This window comes from Ranitomeya imitator, chromosome 6 (genome assembly GCF_032444005.1).
Source record: "Ranitomeya imitator isolate aRanImi1 chromosome 6, aRanImi1.pri, whole genome shotgun sequence".
Lineage (NCBI taxonomy): Eukaryota > Metazoa > Chordata > Amphibia > Anura > Dendrobatidae > Ranitomeya > Ranitomeya imitator.
The window spans coordinates 213,330,294-213,346,915 of record NC_091287.1 but is presented as its reverse complement, the minus strand read 5'-3'; the positions used below and the strand labels follow the sequence as shown (position 1 = coordinate 213,346,915).

Here is a 16,622-nt window from a genome sequence, read left to right as displayed (position 1 = left end):
TGATAATAGTTTATTTTAATCAATTAACAAAATGAATGAACAAAAAGATAATTCTAAATCAAATCAATATTTGGTGTCACCACTAGTGATGAGCGAGAGTGCTCCTTACTCAAATTTTCCGAGCATGCTTGAGTGATCTCCTAGTATCTTGGGCGTGCTCGCAGATTGTTTGAGTCGCTGCAGCTGCATGGTTTGCAACTGCTTGACAGCCTGAACACATGCAGGGATTGCCTGTAAGGGATTCCCCACATGTATTCAGGCTGTCTAGCAGCCGCAAATCATTCAGCTGTGAGGACTCAAACATAATATATGAGCAATCCCAAGACACTTGGAGAACACCCGAGCATGCTCGGAAAGCTCGAGTAACGAGCACACTCGCTCATCACTAGTCACCACCCTTTGCCTTGAAAACAGCAGAATTTCTTCTAGGTACACTTGCCCAAACTCAGGAATTTTGCAAGATTATAGTCGGATGTCTGAGTAACCAATGATGCCAAGAGGTGACAATGATCATTTTCTTATGTACTGTACTATTTGCAGATTTACGAAGTCTTGGAAGTCTGACATACCGAAGTACAGTCTCGGTACTTTTTCATGAGATATTCTTTAGTACTCTATTTTCAAGTGTAAAACGAATTGTAAACTTTATATGGCACTGAAGGACTGGATTGAAAGTGTATTTGAATGCACGTGCTGTGAAGTCAACCAACAACAGAGTAAAAACTCCTCTGCACAAAAACTGGGGGCTGTAAATCCTATTATATGGGCTGTAGTGTTTCCTGAACACCCATAAAAATAAAGAAATAAGGAGCAATAATCCAAAATACCACTTTGATACTTATTGACTTATTTATTTATCACTGCGTATTTTTGTCATATAAACTGAGTACCCACTATTCCAAAGATTCTGTTTTTTTTACTTTTTTAATTTGCCCCACTATTCCAAAGTTATACCCCTAATAAGAAAGGTGAACATTTTTCTTTCAGCCAACTGCGTGTAAACAACAGAACTTCTCTGTGTCCATTTTTATTGGCCAGTATCAAATGATAAAAAGTAAACTCCCATAGAGCAGTCCTGTGGTATACACCCAGTTAGCTAATGGGAAAATGTGCATCTTTTTTCAGGGTGGGGGGCATAACTTTGGAAGAGAGGGTCACAAAATAAACAAAAAATCTATTCCAGAATCAGCGGAACAGTAGCAATTTCCGGAGGTACTCAGATTCATTTTCAATGTCCAGTGGAATGTCCTCTTTAAGTTTTTCAAGCAGTTACTGTCATTTTGTTTTTCTTCTACAGATCGGGGTAACAGAGGACATCTTGATCTCTTAGAGCTGATTGGAGTGCCTCTTCCTCCCTCGGTGTCTTTTATTACTGGATATGAAGGGTTTCCAGCTTACAGCTTTGGACCAGATTCTAACATTGGTCGCCTTACACGCACTTTCATTCCACAGCCATTTTTTCGAGATTTTGCCATTATTGCTACTTTAAAGCCCAATAGTAATCATGGAGGTGTTTTATTTGCTATAACTGATGCCTTTCAGAAGATTATCTATTTAGGCCTCAAGCTGTCAGCAGTTGAAGATGGTACACAGAGGATAAATATATACTATACAGAACCAGGTTCACATATTTCCAAAGAGGCCGCTTCTTTTAAAGTGCCTGTAATGACAAATAAATGGAATCGTTTTACAGTGACAGTGGTGGAATATGAAATAGTCCTTTATATGGACTGTGAGGAGTATCAGAGAGCTCCATTCCAAAGGTCCACAGAGCCATTGACATTTGAAGCCAGCTCTGGTATATTTGTTGGAAATGCTGGTGCAACAGGACTAGAAAAGTTCACGGTAAGTGCCTAAAATATAACTTGTCATTTAACACCTTCATTAGCTAGATTTTCCATTTGTGCACTTTCATTTTTTACTCCTCTTCTCCCAAGAGCCAACATTTTTTTTGCTTTGCTGTTGATATAGCCATATGAGGGTTGTTTTTATCCTGAATAAGTTGAAGCTGTGAATTATTACGGTATTATTATTTATTATTATAGCCACATTAAGTAAATGGCACTTTATATGTGAAAAGGGGTACACATAATAAAAAAATGTCAAATATAATAGTGATGAACATTACAAGTCACTGACTGGAGGAGAGAGGACCTGCCCACGAGGGCTCACAGTCACACCATTTATTTTACCTTACAATGTACTGGAAAAGAGAAAAAAAATCCAAGTGAAGTGAAATGGTGATAAAAAAATCTCTTTCCCACCATTGTTTTGTTTTTACAGCATTCATTGTGTGTTTAAAATGACAAGACATTTTAATTCTCCAAGTCAGTATGAGTATGATGATCCCAAAATTTGTAAACTTTTTTTTAAGTTGAAAAAAAGTCAGAAATTTAAAAGAAATTTGTTATAGTTTAGTTTTGCACAACAAGATTACATGTTTAATTGTACCATTCCATTTTTTGTGGAATTGAGGTAGCCAGAAACCAAACATTCTTCCGTTTCCATTTTTTTTCTCTTTACAGCTTTCACCATATAGGCTAATTTAATATAGATTTTTTTCTGTGTGATTTATATATTCTGTTTTTATTTCTTTATCTTTAAATTGGGAAGGAGGGATAATTTACATCTATATATTTTTTATATTTTAAAAAATGCTTTTAAACTACTTTTTAGTCCTTTCACAAAGACTTGAACCTTTGATTGTCTGATTGATTTATTTACTGCAATACCATAATATTGCAGTATATAGCAATACAGTATATTACAATATAATGCAGAGAGCAGGATAAATGTGCGCCGAGCCTTACTGCGATCTTTGGGAGGCAGAATGAAAAAATCAACAGCATTGGCTTTATTTATTTTTTATGCTGTTGCTCGTGCAGTATAAGGCTGGTTTCACATTTGCATTTAAAAATGCAGCGTTTTAAACGCAAACGCATTTGGTGAAAAAACGCGTTTACATAGTTACATAGTTACATAGTTATTAAGGTTGAAGGAAGACTATATGTCCATCTAGTTCAACCCATAGCCTAACCTAACATGCCCTAACATGTTGATCCAGAGGAAGGCAAAAAAAACCCATGTGGCAAAGAGTAAGCTCCACATTGGGGAAAAAATTCCTTCCCGACTCCACATACGGCAATCAGACTAGTTCCCTGGATCAACGACCTATCAAGGAATCTAGTGTATATACCCTGTAACATTATACTTTTCCAGAAAGGTATCCAGTACCCTCTTAAATTTAAGTAATGAATCACTCATTACAACATCATAAGGCAGAGAGTTCCATAGTCTCACTGCTCTTACAGTAAAGAATCCGCGTCTGTTATTATGCTTAAACCTTTTTTCCTCCAACCGCAGAGGATGCCCCCTTGTCCCTGTTTCAGGTCTATGATTAAAAAGATCATCAGAAAGGTCTTTGTACTGTCCCCTCATATATTTATACATTAAAATAAGATCACCCCTTAGTCTTCGTTTTTCCAAACTAAATAGCCCCAAGTGTAATAACCTATCTTGGTATTGCAGATCCCCCAGTCCTCTAATAACCTTGGTCGCTCTTCTCTGCACCCGCTCCAGTTCAGCTATGTGTTTCTTAAACACCGGAGACCAGAACTGTGCACAGTATTCTAAGTGTGGTCGAACTAGTGACTTGTATAGAGGTAAAATTATATTCTCCTCATGAGCATCTATGCCTCTTTTAATGCATCCCATTATTTTATTTGCCTTTGTAGCCGCTGCCTGACACTGGCCACTGAATTTAAGTTTGTCATCCACCCATACACCCAGGTCTTTTTCATTGACGGTTTTGCCCAGAGTTTTAGAATTAAGCACATAATTATACATCTTATTACTTCTACCCAAGTGCATGACCTTACATTTATCCCCATTAAAGCTCATTTGCCATTTATCAGCCCAAGCTTCTAGTTTACATAAATCATCCTGTAATATAAAATTGTCCTCCTCTGTATTGATTACCCTGCAGAGTTTAGTGTCATCTGCAAATATTGAAATTCTACTCTGAATGCCCCCTACAAGGTCATTAATAAATATGTTAAAAAGTAGAGGGCCCAATACTGACCCCTGTGGTACCCCACTGCTAACCGCTACCCAGTCCGAGTGTGCTCCATTAATAACCACCCTTTGTTTCCTATCCCTGAGCCAGCTCTCAACCCACTTGCACATATTTTCCCCTATCCCCATTATTCTCATTTTATGTATCAACCTTTTGTGTGGCACCGTATCAAAAGCTTTTGAAAAGTCCATATACACTACATCCACATTTAAACGCTGCGTTTTTTTAGACGCATGCGTTTTTGCATGTTTTAAAACAAAAAAGGTGTTTTGACGCGTTTACATGCGTTTTTTCCTGTGTTTGCGTTTTTGAAACGCATGATGAGAAGTGTGACAGCTGCCAATCATCAAAATCAACTACAAAACCCACTATAAACAGAAATAGCTAGGGTTAGGGCCAGGGTTAGGATCCCTAGTAACCCTAGGGATCCTAACCCTAACCCTAGGGATCCTAACCCTAACCCTAGGGATCCTAACCCTAACCCTAACCCTAGGGATCCTAACCCTAACCCTAACCCTAGGGATCCTAACCCTAACCCTAACCCTAGGGATCCTAACCCTAACCCTAACCCTAGGGATCCTAACCCTAACCCTAACCCTAGGGATCCTAACCCTAACCCTAGGGATCCTAACCCTAACCCTAACCCTAGGGATCCTAACCCTAACCCTAGGGATCCTAACCCTAACCGTAACCCTAGGGATCCTAACCCTAACCCTAACCCTAGGGATCCTAACCCTAACCCTAATCCTAGGGATCCTAACCCTAACCCTAGGGATCCTAACCCTAACCCTAACCCTAGGGATCCTAACCCTAACCCTAGGGATCCTAACCCTAACCCTAGGGATCCTAACCCTAACCCTAACCCTAGGGATCCTAACCCTAACCCTAGGGATCCTAACCCTAACCCTAGGGATCCTAACCCTAACCCTAGGGATCTTAACCCTAACCCTAGCCCTTGGGGTTAGGGTTAGGGTTAGGATCCCTAGGGTTAGGGTTAGGATTGGGGGGTGGCTTATCAGTGTGTATTCTTGTGTTTTTCTATTAAAACGCATGTGTTTAAAAACGCATGCAAACGCATGTGCTTAAAAATGCATGCATTTACATAGACATCAATACATTTTTTGCCGCAAAAAAACTCATGCGTTTTTGGCGGAAAAAAAACGCCGCTAGAAATTACTACATGTTGCATTTCTGTAACAAAACGCATGCATAGAAACGACGCATGCGTCGTCAAAACGCGTCAAAACACATGCAAAAAATGCATGCATTTTTAATGTTAAGTATAGGAAAAAAACGCATGTGTTTTTTTGCATTTTTTTGCGCTAAAACGCAGCGGCAAAAAATGCAAATGTGAAACCAGCCTAAGAGATTAGGTGACTTTAATCTTCAGGTTGGTGCATTGCAGGGCATGATGCCTCTATTATTAGACAGGTAGTTCTCCTGTTATACCCAGCCTATGGCTGTATATGACCGCCCACCATACATGGCACACTAAGAGGTCATTGTTTGACATCCCGATGCAATGGCAACCTTTGGCTCCCTGTGTTTTTTTCATGGGGGTGCCAATGGTGGTGAGAGAAGGAGCCCACTCCCACTCACAACCTTCCACATGTCATGATCTCTCTCAGTCACGGCATTTGGAGCAATAATGAGCCAGGGGTGATGTTGGCACTCACTGCAGGAGATCAGCCATTAGCTGTGCCAACCTCATGTTTCAGCACCTCCTATATGATCATAGCACTTTGAGTGCAGGGACCTCTGTCTCAGCACCTCTTCCCTTGCTGCCCAGCTGTCAGACACAGCTGTCAGCATGGAACTGTCACTGCGTGTTTACACGGACATAGCACATCAATCTACGGGAACTGACACCCGCTCATGATATGCCTGTCAGTCGTCGTAAAGGAGTTAAATATATACAGTATCAATGCAAAGAACTCACATACGTAGTTCTAAATCATTTAGTGTTGAATGATAATAATACCACATACAGGTGCATCTCACAAAATTAGAATATCATAAAAAAGTTCTTCAATACAAAAAGTGAAACTCATATATTCTATAGAGTCATTGCAAACAGAGTGATCTATTTCAAGAGTTTATTTCTGCTCATGTTGATGATTTTGGCTTACAGCCAATGAGAACCCAAAAGTCATTAACTCAGTAAATTAGAATACTTTATAATACTAGCTTGAAAAAATGATTTTAACATCCGAAATGTTAGCCTACTGAAATGTATGTTCAGTAAATGCACTCAATACTTGGTCGGGGCTCCTTTTGCATCAATTACTGCATCAATGGAGGTGATCAGCCTGTGGCACTGCTGAGGTGTTATGGTAGCCCAGGTTGCTTTGATAGCATCCTTCAGCATGCCTGCATTGTTGGATCTGGTGTCTCTCATCTTCCTATTAACAGTACCCAATAGATTCTCTATGGGGTTAAGGTCAGATGAGTTTGCTGGCCAATCAAGCACAGTCATACTGTTGTTTTTAAACCAAGAATTGGTACTTTTCGCAGTGTGGACAGGTGCCAAGTCCTGCTGGAGAATTAAATTTCCATCTCCAAAAAGCTTGTTAGCAGAGGGAAGCATAAAATGCTATAAAATTTTCTGGTAGATGGCTGCGGTGACTTTGGTCTTTATAAAACACAGTGGACCTATATCACCAGATGACATGGCTCCCCAAACCATCACTGATTGTGGAAACTTCACATTAGATCTCAAGCAGCTTGGATTGTCTGTCTCTGCACTCTTCCTCCAGACTCTGGGACCTTGATTTCCAAGGTCTAGTGTGAAGTATCCACAATCAATGATGGTTTCGGGAGCCATATCATCCGCTGTTGTAGGTCCACTGTTTTTTTTATCAAGACCAAAGTTAGCGCAGCCGTCTACCAGGAAATTTGAGAGCACTTCATGCTTCGCTCTGCCAAAAAGCTTTATGGATAAGGAAGTTTAATTCTCCAGCAGGACTTGGCACCTGTCCACACTGTCAAAAGTACCAATTCCTGGTTTAAAAACAACAGCATCTCTGTGCTTGATATGCCAGCAAAATCATCTGACCTTAACCCCATAGAGAATCTATGGGATATTGTGAAGAGGAAGATGAGAGACACCAGACCCAACAATGCAGACGAGCTGAAGGTTGCTATCAAAGCAACCTGGGCTTCCATAACACCTCAGTAGTGCCACAGACTGATCTCCTCCATGCTACGCTGCATTGATGCAGTAATTAATGCAAAAGAAGCCCCGACAAAGTATTGAGTGCATTTACTGAACATACATTTCATTAGGCCAACATTTTGGATGTTAAAATCATTTTTTTGAGCTGGTGTTATAAAGTATTCTAATTTACTGAGATGATGACTTTTGGGTTTTCATTGGCTGTAAGCCATAATCATCAACATTAACAGAAATAAACACTTGAAATACATCACTCTATTTGTAATGACGCTATATAATATATGAGTTTCACTTTTTGCATTGACGAACTGAAGTAAATTAACTTTTTGATGATATTCTAATTTTGTGAGATGCACCTGTATGTATGCAATTCTTATCATCTTTATCTTATGGAGGTGCAGTGCACACATAACTATGGTGGGCATAGAGCAGTCGTTCTTGGTGCCTGAGGCTCTTTGAATCATTATAAGACACCAGAATTTTAACTAACACACAGGAAGTTTAGAGCTTTGGAGCTGGACATTGACATCTGAATATAACAATGAAGATATGCAGCAAAATATAGCATATAACCACATAGCCAATTCCCATTGCTATTTCCAGTCCTCTTTGTCTGCTTCTCATATCCTGAAATACTAAAAAAATGTGTATTTACTGGGTGCGGTCATTTGGCTGATCATCACTTTTTATATCTGTACTGTATTCCGGAAAGTCCGATGTGACTCTGTTATTTCTGGAAAGTTCTAGATGTTTAAGTGTACCTCTCCATTGTAAAACAGAACATAGAAATTTGTGATGGCTGCAAAATACATCTAAAATATATGTCACTGCATGTATCCCTATAAGAACTAAAGTCATTTCAAGCTTCCACGAGGTTAGTTTTCATTTGAATTCTTTTGGATTAATGGATAGAGTGTGCCATTTATAGGTTCTCACCCTACAACAGGCAGTGACATTACAGTAATGTAAGAATATTAGGATACAACATCAGCCATTGTCTGTATTTGTGCATTTTTCTGCAACTAGTATGTTATAGTAAATAACAAAAATGAAAAAAAATTATGATTAAAAAACTGGAAGCTAAAACTTTCATACTGTATGAGTGCGGGCCATAGGTGGGCTTAGTTTTAAACCTATGACAATGTGAAATTACAGAATCGGTTTCAGCTGGCTGGCTAAGTGACTGGGCAACCGAGTGTCCTGTGTCTGGCAGGACTGGACAGAAGATAAAAGCAGTTTTCACCTCTCCTAGATAGATGATAATTCCTGCAACAAGAGCAGGTCTTCCCTGTCGCTGGGGCTGATCGGCAATATTTTGTTAACCCCTTAGTGACGGAGCCAAATTTTTGAAATCTGACCAGTGTCACTTTATGTGGTAATAACTCTGGAACGCTTCAACAAAGCCCAGTGATTTTGAGATTGTTTTTTCGTGACACATTATACTTTATGATAATGGTAAATTTAGGTTGATATGCTTTGTGTTTATTTATAAAAAGTATCAGAAATTTGAAAAAAATGTTAAAAAAGTAGCAATTTTCAAACTTTGAATGATTATCCCTTTAATCCCGATAGTCATACCACAGCAAAACATTAATAAATAACATTTCCCACATGTCGGCTTTACATGAGCACCATTTGAAAAATGTTATTTTATTTTGTTAGCATTTTAGGAGGTTTAAAAATGTAGCAACAATTTAAAAAATTTTCAAGGAAATTTACAAAATGTATTTTTTTAGGGACCTATCCATGTTTGAAATGAATTTGGGGGTCCTATATATAGGGAAATCCCCACAAGTGATACCATTTTAAAAACAGCACCCCCTGACATATTGAAAACTACAGTCAGGTAGTTTGTTAACCCTTCGGGTGATTTTCAGGAATTAATGCAAAGTGGCATGAGAAAAATGAAAATGTGTATTTTTACCACCTAAATGTCACTAACTTCTGAACAGATTACTACAGCCGTCAGACTCTAAGGCCGCTATTTGGTCATGAATTGCCATCGCAAACATCAGGACCACACAATCACGATCTGAGACCACCAATTTGGATAAAGAGGAAGCCCCCACACTCTGTTAACCACTTATGATGATGTAGTCACTACTGACAGCAGCATCTAAGGGGTTAAATAGATTTGGATGGTGCAAACACTGATCATGGCTGATGCAGCAAGTTGTCAGCTATAGTGGACAGCCGACAGCTGCTGGATTGTCACCTGTATGGGGATGTAAGTCTCTTATATCTCAGGTCAGTTAAAAGGCGTATTGGCGGTCACTAAGGGGTTAAATTAATAAAGCTACGATTGTCAACTTTAATCACATCACATCTAAATTAGTTTTTAAACTTTTAATGTGGTGATATACAAAGGCAAAATTATGAAAGTAGTGTTATTGTCCAAACAGTTCTGGATGCAACTAAATAGACATATTTCACATCTGTAGTGTGTGGTTGGAAGCTGAACACTGATCATTCATGTGCAGCCATTGTGTTGACAAGAGCCACATCATAGTTGTGTGCGACTGCATATATACAGTATATGGCTGAAGTCACACGGACAAGAGCTATGCGAGAAAACATTGCATAGCATTCGCATCGCTGTTAATCTATGGGGCAGCTCACATCACCATTTTTTTTCTCGGGTGTATTCTAGATCCAAATGAAATCACGGCATGCTGTGATCTGCTGCGTATATTCGCTGAGACTCGCCAATGCAAGTCAATGGATTCGAGAAAAAAAATGGCAGTTCATTTTCCCACCCTCCAGAGTTCAGCGCAGGTCATGCTGTGAGTCAGCGCAGCATCAGTGATGGCACTGCTAGTCACTGATGCTGTGCTGGCAGCATCTCATTCATTCACCAGTGGTTTACAGCCAGGGCGGTCGCATCTTAGCACCATCCTGGTTGTAAACTGTATATACCTCAGATATGGATTACAGTATGGGACACAGCGACGGACAAGTATGGGTATATTGTTGCTTTATTATTTTAAGTTTATTACAGGAGGACGAGGGCATCATGGGAATTAGGAGTATAATAAAGATGGGAAACTGTGTAGTGTTTTATTTTATTAAAATACTTTATTCTGGCTGTGTCTTTATTTAACCTTTACCATCAATAGGATTAGTGATAGATGTCTTATTGACATCTCTCCATTACTAAGCCGTGGACTTGATGTCACCATGCAAAACAAAGGTGACATCAACCCCACAACTATTGACCCACTTGCCACCGCTGCAGGGCAAGTGGGAAGAGAGATGCTAAGTGCCGGAATGTGATTATACGGTTAGTAATGGGGGGATCTTATTGATGCCTCTCCATTACTAACTTTGGAGCTTGATGTCACCTGAGAGTGATATCAAACCCCCCAACTATCATCTCACTTGCCACTGCTACAGGTCTAGTGGAAAGAGCAAGTTTAAGTGCCAGAATTGGTGCATCTTACAGTTGTGCCATTTCTTGGGTGGCTGAGAGCTGGAGTTTGTAGCCGAGGAGGGGGCAATATTCATGGCCCCTTCCTAGGTTATGAATATCAGTCCGCAGCTGTCTGCCTAGCCTTTTCTGGTTATTAGTTATAGGGGGACCCCTTTTAATTTTTTGGGGTTCCCCCTATTTTAATAGCCAGTAAAGGCTAAATATACAGCTGTGAGCTGATATTAATAGCCTTGGAAGCTCATTGGGTATTACCCCCTTCCCAGGCTATAAATATCTGCTCCCAGTAGTTGGTTTTCCCTTTCTGGTTTGGAAAATTGTACGGGAGTCCATGTAATTTTTTTCCCCAAAAAGAATCATGTATTAATAAAATACATGTCTCCTAATTTGCACACACACTACTAATTGTATTGGTCACTGACATCTATATATCTACCTATTCTGCATATATTTACTGTATGTAAACCATGTCTTCTGTCCTGTCAGCTCCTGCGATGATTTTACAGAAGCCGGCAAATGAATTAACGGCTAATCTTCTATCTATCTCTCTATGAAAATATTTAGAATTGAGAGTCCTCAGTGGTTGATACCTTTTAATGGCTAACTGAAAAGATGGTAGCAAATTGCAAGCTTTCTAGACTACTCAGTAGGGTTCAGCGACTTTTACTTTTTTTTTGATCGAGTCGGGTTTCGCGAAACCCGACTATCTCAAAAGTCGAGTCGAGTGAAATCGGCCGATTATCGCGAAAAGTCAAGGATCAACCAAAGCACGGTGGCGCAGTGTTTAGCACAGCAGCCTTGCAGCGCTGGAGTCCTGGGTTCTAATCCCATCCAGGACAACATCTGCAAAGAGTTTGTATGTTCTCTCCGTGTTTGCGTGGGTTTCCTCCGGGCACTCCGGTTTCCTCCCACATTCCAAAGACATACTGATAGGGATTCTAGATTGTGAGCCCCATCAGGGACAGTGATGATAATGTGTGCAAAACTGTAAAGCGCTGCGGAATATGTTAGCGCTATATAAAAATAAAGATTATTATTATTATTATAACACGAAACCCAATGCAAGTCAATGGGGAAGCATAGTCGGCAGTGGGTGGAGGCCAGGAAAACACCTACAGTGCCCATTTTAATGGCAAAAACATCCATTCTTGTTACTGAAGCTTGTCAATCTTAATTTACCTTATAATAATAGTTAGGCATTGGAAATTGGGGGTCATTTGGCAAAAGTTGTGGGGGGTATGGCTGATTCAAGTTTTTAGTGGGCCCAGGAAACGTGGACCACGTCACGGCAGTGGAGCAGGGAGAGGTAAGTATTTCAACTTTGCAAGTGCTGTGATCCTGAGCAAGCAGGGGGGACGCACTCGTTCGCATTGGCACTGGCACAGGGCCCCTCAAAGTACGGCGGTGTGTTTGCACGGCGGGGGCGCCTCCCACCGGCAGTGACACTTTTGCGTACTATGAGGGGCCCTGTGCCAGTGACATCGCCAACGAGTATGCCCCCCCACCTGATGAAGGAATCTGCACTTTCATCTACACCTTCCTCTTTGTCCCCGTGTAAGGTGGTAAAGTATGCGGGAAGGGGAACCTGACTTTCAGCAGGGTCAGATTCTGGCTGTGTAGCGTGCAAGGGGAATGTAGTGGTGTGGGTCAATGTACCAGCAGACTCATCTAGCACTGACTGGGCAATGGGCAGGATGAGGAGGAAACACAGATATAGGCCCAAATAATAAAGTGGGCTAAATGCAGTTCAAAATTGGTAACAGGACTAACCAGGCGGCATTGGTTTGTTCAGTGGAGGAGAACAACAATCAGCGGCAGACACCGTTAGTAGGCCCAACCAAACAAGTAGGCCAAATGCAGTTTCATATTCTAACTATAGGCCGAAAGCCTGAAGATTGAAGCTCAGCTTTGTGTAGTAGAGGAAAACAAGAGGCAGCAGCAGACAATGTTACTAGGCCCAAACCAAGAACTAAGCCAAATGTAGTTTCATATTGTTGTTACAGGCCAAAAGCCTGAAGCTTCAAGCTCAGCTTTGTTTAGTAGAGGAAAACAAGTAGGCCAAATGCAGTTTAATATAAAAAATATTTAAACGAAAGCCTGAAGATTGAAGCGCAAGAAAAATAAACCAGGAGAACACCAAGGAGCGGCAGACACCGTTAGTAGGCCCCAACCCAACAAGTAGGGCAAATGCAGTTTAATATTTGAAACGGGACAACAGTTGAAGTTCAGCTTTGTTCAGTGAAGGAAAAAAAAGATGCAGCGGCAGACACCGTTATTACGCCCAAATAATAAAGACAGTGGTAGTAGGCGCAAAGTATTAAATGGAGTCCAGGGCCCCTGTATATTTTAACTATCTTCTATCATTTCAAATAATTCGTATTGGCAGTGCCATTTCAGGTTTTACCCGCACAGACTACACAGTGGCGGAGCTAGGAGAGGTAGTATTGCAAGTGGTAGAGCACAGTTCAATCTGGGGGGGGACACTCTCTCGTGGGCGGCGGTACTGGCACAGGGCCCCTCATATTACGACGGTGTAATATGAGTTGTGGTTCAGTGTCTCCCCCCCAAAAATGAGGAAGTCTGGTGGAAGAGGCCGTGGGCGGGGGTTGCCAGCTGGTACTGATGGTGCTGGTGGTGTTGCATCTCGTGGTAGTGGCAAAAGCACAGTAGCACCTAAGGCTGGAGGTTTTCAGCCTGCGTCATCATCTGACTACACAAGGCCTCGAAGGCTCCCTTACCTGGGAGTAGGAAAACAGCTTTTAATGCCGGAGAAGCAGGAAAAAGTGTTGTCTTTCCTTGCTGACTCACCCTCTTAAATGTAAGAGCAGCCAGTCGTCAGTGGATGCTCCCGGTCAGGAAAAAGATGTTTCCTTGTGTCCTTCTCCCAAACCAAAATTGAAGGATGCAGCAGGCGACACTACAGGTTACTCCATGAAGCTCTTTACACATACCGTGCCTGGGTTCGAAAGGGAAATTGTACACTGCCAATTACAAGAAGAATAGGACATGGAGTGCACTGATGCACAGCCACAGCTAGATTGTGATTCTGTTCCATTGACTGTGATCACTACATTGCCCTTCGCAGTTTACTGAGCCAGAATGTGACCCTGATGAGACTATGGTGCCCTGTCCCGAACGCTATAGCACCTTACATGGTGACACTGAGGAAGGTGCACATGACATTGAGGAGGAGGTGATAGATGACCCAGTTGTTGGCCCAGATTGGCAGCCATTGGGGGAAGAGGGTGCCGCTGCCACTAGCTCAGAAGCGGAGGAGTATAATCCGGATCAGCCATCTACATTGCAACAGCTGTCATCTGGCAGGCCCGAATCAGGCCAAAAATGTTTGCGAAAAAGAAAAACAGTGTTAGGAGAGCGTGGTCATTCGGTGAAAGTAGCACAGCGCACAATGCCTGAAAAGGTTTTCGAAAGTAGGAAGAGTGTAGCGTAGCAATTTTTTCACCAAGATCAGAATGATCAGTCAAAAGTTATCTGTAAGAAATGCTCCAAGACGTTTAGCAGAGAGAAGAATCTTCAAAATTTAAATACAACGTGCATGCTTAGACATTTAACCACCATGCACTTGCAAGCCTGGACTATCTACGAAACGTCCCATGCCGTTGGTGCACCTGCTCGGAGTGAAGGTAGTCAGCAATGCTACATTGCTTCCCTCACTGTAAGCCCACCGGATAGGACACCACCAGCAGCAAATGTGGAGGTATCGTCTTAAAGGCCAAAGCAGTCAGGGAATCACAAGGTTATTGGTAGGAAAGACTCTATGTTGGACAACAACAAGAATACCATAACAAACTCTCTCTCAATCTGCCATGTCCACCACCACCACCACCGCTAGTTCCGCCATATGCAGCTCTCCAGTTCAGCTCACCCTACAAGAGACTCTCGTTAGGAAAAGAAAGTACTCATCCTCTCATCCGCGTACACAGGATTTGAATGCCCACATTGCTATACTAATCTCATTACTAATCTCGTTAGAGATGATGCCCTACCGTTTGGTTGAAAGCGAAGCTTTCAAAGACCTGATGGCCCACGCAGTACCACGCAATGACCTACCTAGTCGACATTTCTTTGCGAGAAAAGCCATCCCAGCCCTCCACCAGCATGTCAAAGACCGCATTGTCCATGCCTTGACGCAATCAGTCAGTGGAAAGGTGCACCTCACAACAGATGCATGGACCAGTAGGCATGGCCAGGGACGTTACGTGTCCATCACGGCGCACTGGGTTAATGTGTAGGATGCAGGGTCCACAGGGGGCAGCCATAGTGCGACAGTTCAGCCTATCCCACAGTCTCAGGAAAAAGTTGGCATACGGCGTTTGCAACTCCTCCTCCTCCTCCAGAAGCGAAAGCTCGTGCACAGAGCGCAGTCGCCCTACCACTCCATCCGCAGCTGCCAGTGTTGCACACGGGGTGTCCCATTATCAAACAGCTAGTGGTAAGCGTCAGCAGGCTGTGTTGCAAATGAAGTGTTTGGGCGACAACAGACACACCGCGGAAGTACTGGTGGAGTACTTGCAGCAACAAACTCAGTCATGGCTGGGCAGTGTACATCTTGAGGCAGGCAAGGTATTCAGTGATAACGGAAGGAATTTTATGGCTGCCATAGCCCTTTCAGAACTGAAACACATACCTTGCCTGGCTCACACCTTTAACCTGGTGGTGCAGGGCTTCCTCAAAAATTATCCAAAGTTACCAGCCCTGCTCCTGAAGGTGCGAAGACTTTGCTCGCACATCCGCCGGGTGCCCATACACTCCAGCCGTATGCTGAACCATCAGCGATCGCTGAATCTTCCCCAGCACTGCCTAATAATCGACGTTGCAACAAGGTGGAACTCCACACTGCACATGATTCAGAGGCTGTGCGAACAGAGGCGTGCTGTTATAAATTTGTGGGAGGATACACGGGCAGGCACTTGGATGGCAGACATGGAGTTGTCTGGTGTGCAGTGGTCGACGCCATCATAAGCATTAACATCCCACTTATGCGTCTGCTGATGCAAAGTTTGACGCACATTAAGGAGCAGGCATCTGCAGCCGAGAAGGAGGGAAGCCTTGATGACAGTCAGCCATTGTCTGCTCAGGGAACTGTACAGGATGAATTGGCGGACGAAGAGGAGGAGGAGGAGGATGATGGGGATGAATATGTATGGGAGGAGGATGATTCTCAGGTGGCAATAGAAACTGGTGGCATTGCAAGGTCTGGTACAGGTTTATTGCGGGACACTTGTGATGTTGATTTGCAAGAAAGTGGGCCTCAACCCAGCAGAAACAGTTAATTCACACCTGGAACATTGGCCCACATGGCTGAGTATGCCTTGCGTATCCTAAAAAGGGACCCCCGCAATTTTAAAATGATGACCGATGACGACAACCAGTTGGCCTGCCTCCTGGATACAAGATATAAAGGAAAACTGCAAAATATCATGCCACATGAGAACCTAGGTCAAATATTGGCTACCAAACAAGCAACTCTTGTAGACCGTTTGGTTCAGGCATTCCCAGCACACAGCGCTGGTGATGGTTCTCACACGAGCTGCAGGGGGCAGCATGGCAGAGGTGCTAGAGGTGCAGAAATCCGAAGTGGCGTTGGACAGAGGGGTTTTACGACAAGGTTGTGGAATGATTTCGCAATGACCGCTGACACGACAGGGACAGCTGCATCGATTCAAAGTGACAGGAGACAGCATTTGCGCAGTATGGTTACAAACTACTTTTCCGCTACTTCTCCCTCTCAGGTCATTCCCCTTTGATTACTGGGCATCTAAACTAGACACCTGGCCTGAATTGCCAGAATATGGATTACAGAACCTCGATTGCCCTGCTGTCAGTGTGCTTTCAGAAAGAGTGTTCAGTGCTGCTGGTTCAATACTGACCGAAAAAAGGACACGTCTGGCTACCAAAAATGTTGATGATCTAACCTTCATTTA

The 16,622-nt window shown here is 42.4% G+C and overlaps 1 protein-coding gene across 2 annotated transcripts in view; it reads left to right on the top strand.

The window, feature by feature from the left end:
* Positions 1-16,622, top strand: part of COL15A1 (collagen type XV alpha 1 chain) — a 1,189,398-nt gene that overhangs the window by 213,046 nt on the left and 959,730 nt on the right. For both annotated transcript variants that reach the window (XM_069730463.1, XM_069730464.1), the window contains exon 3: positions 1,298-1,845. In XM_069730463.1, coding sequence (XP_069586564.1) covers positions 1,298-1,845 — 548 coding nt within the window. The remainder of the gene's footprint in view (positions 1-1,297; positions 1,846-16,622) is intronic.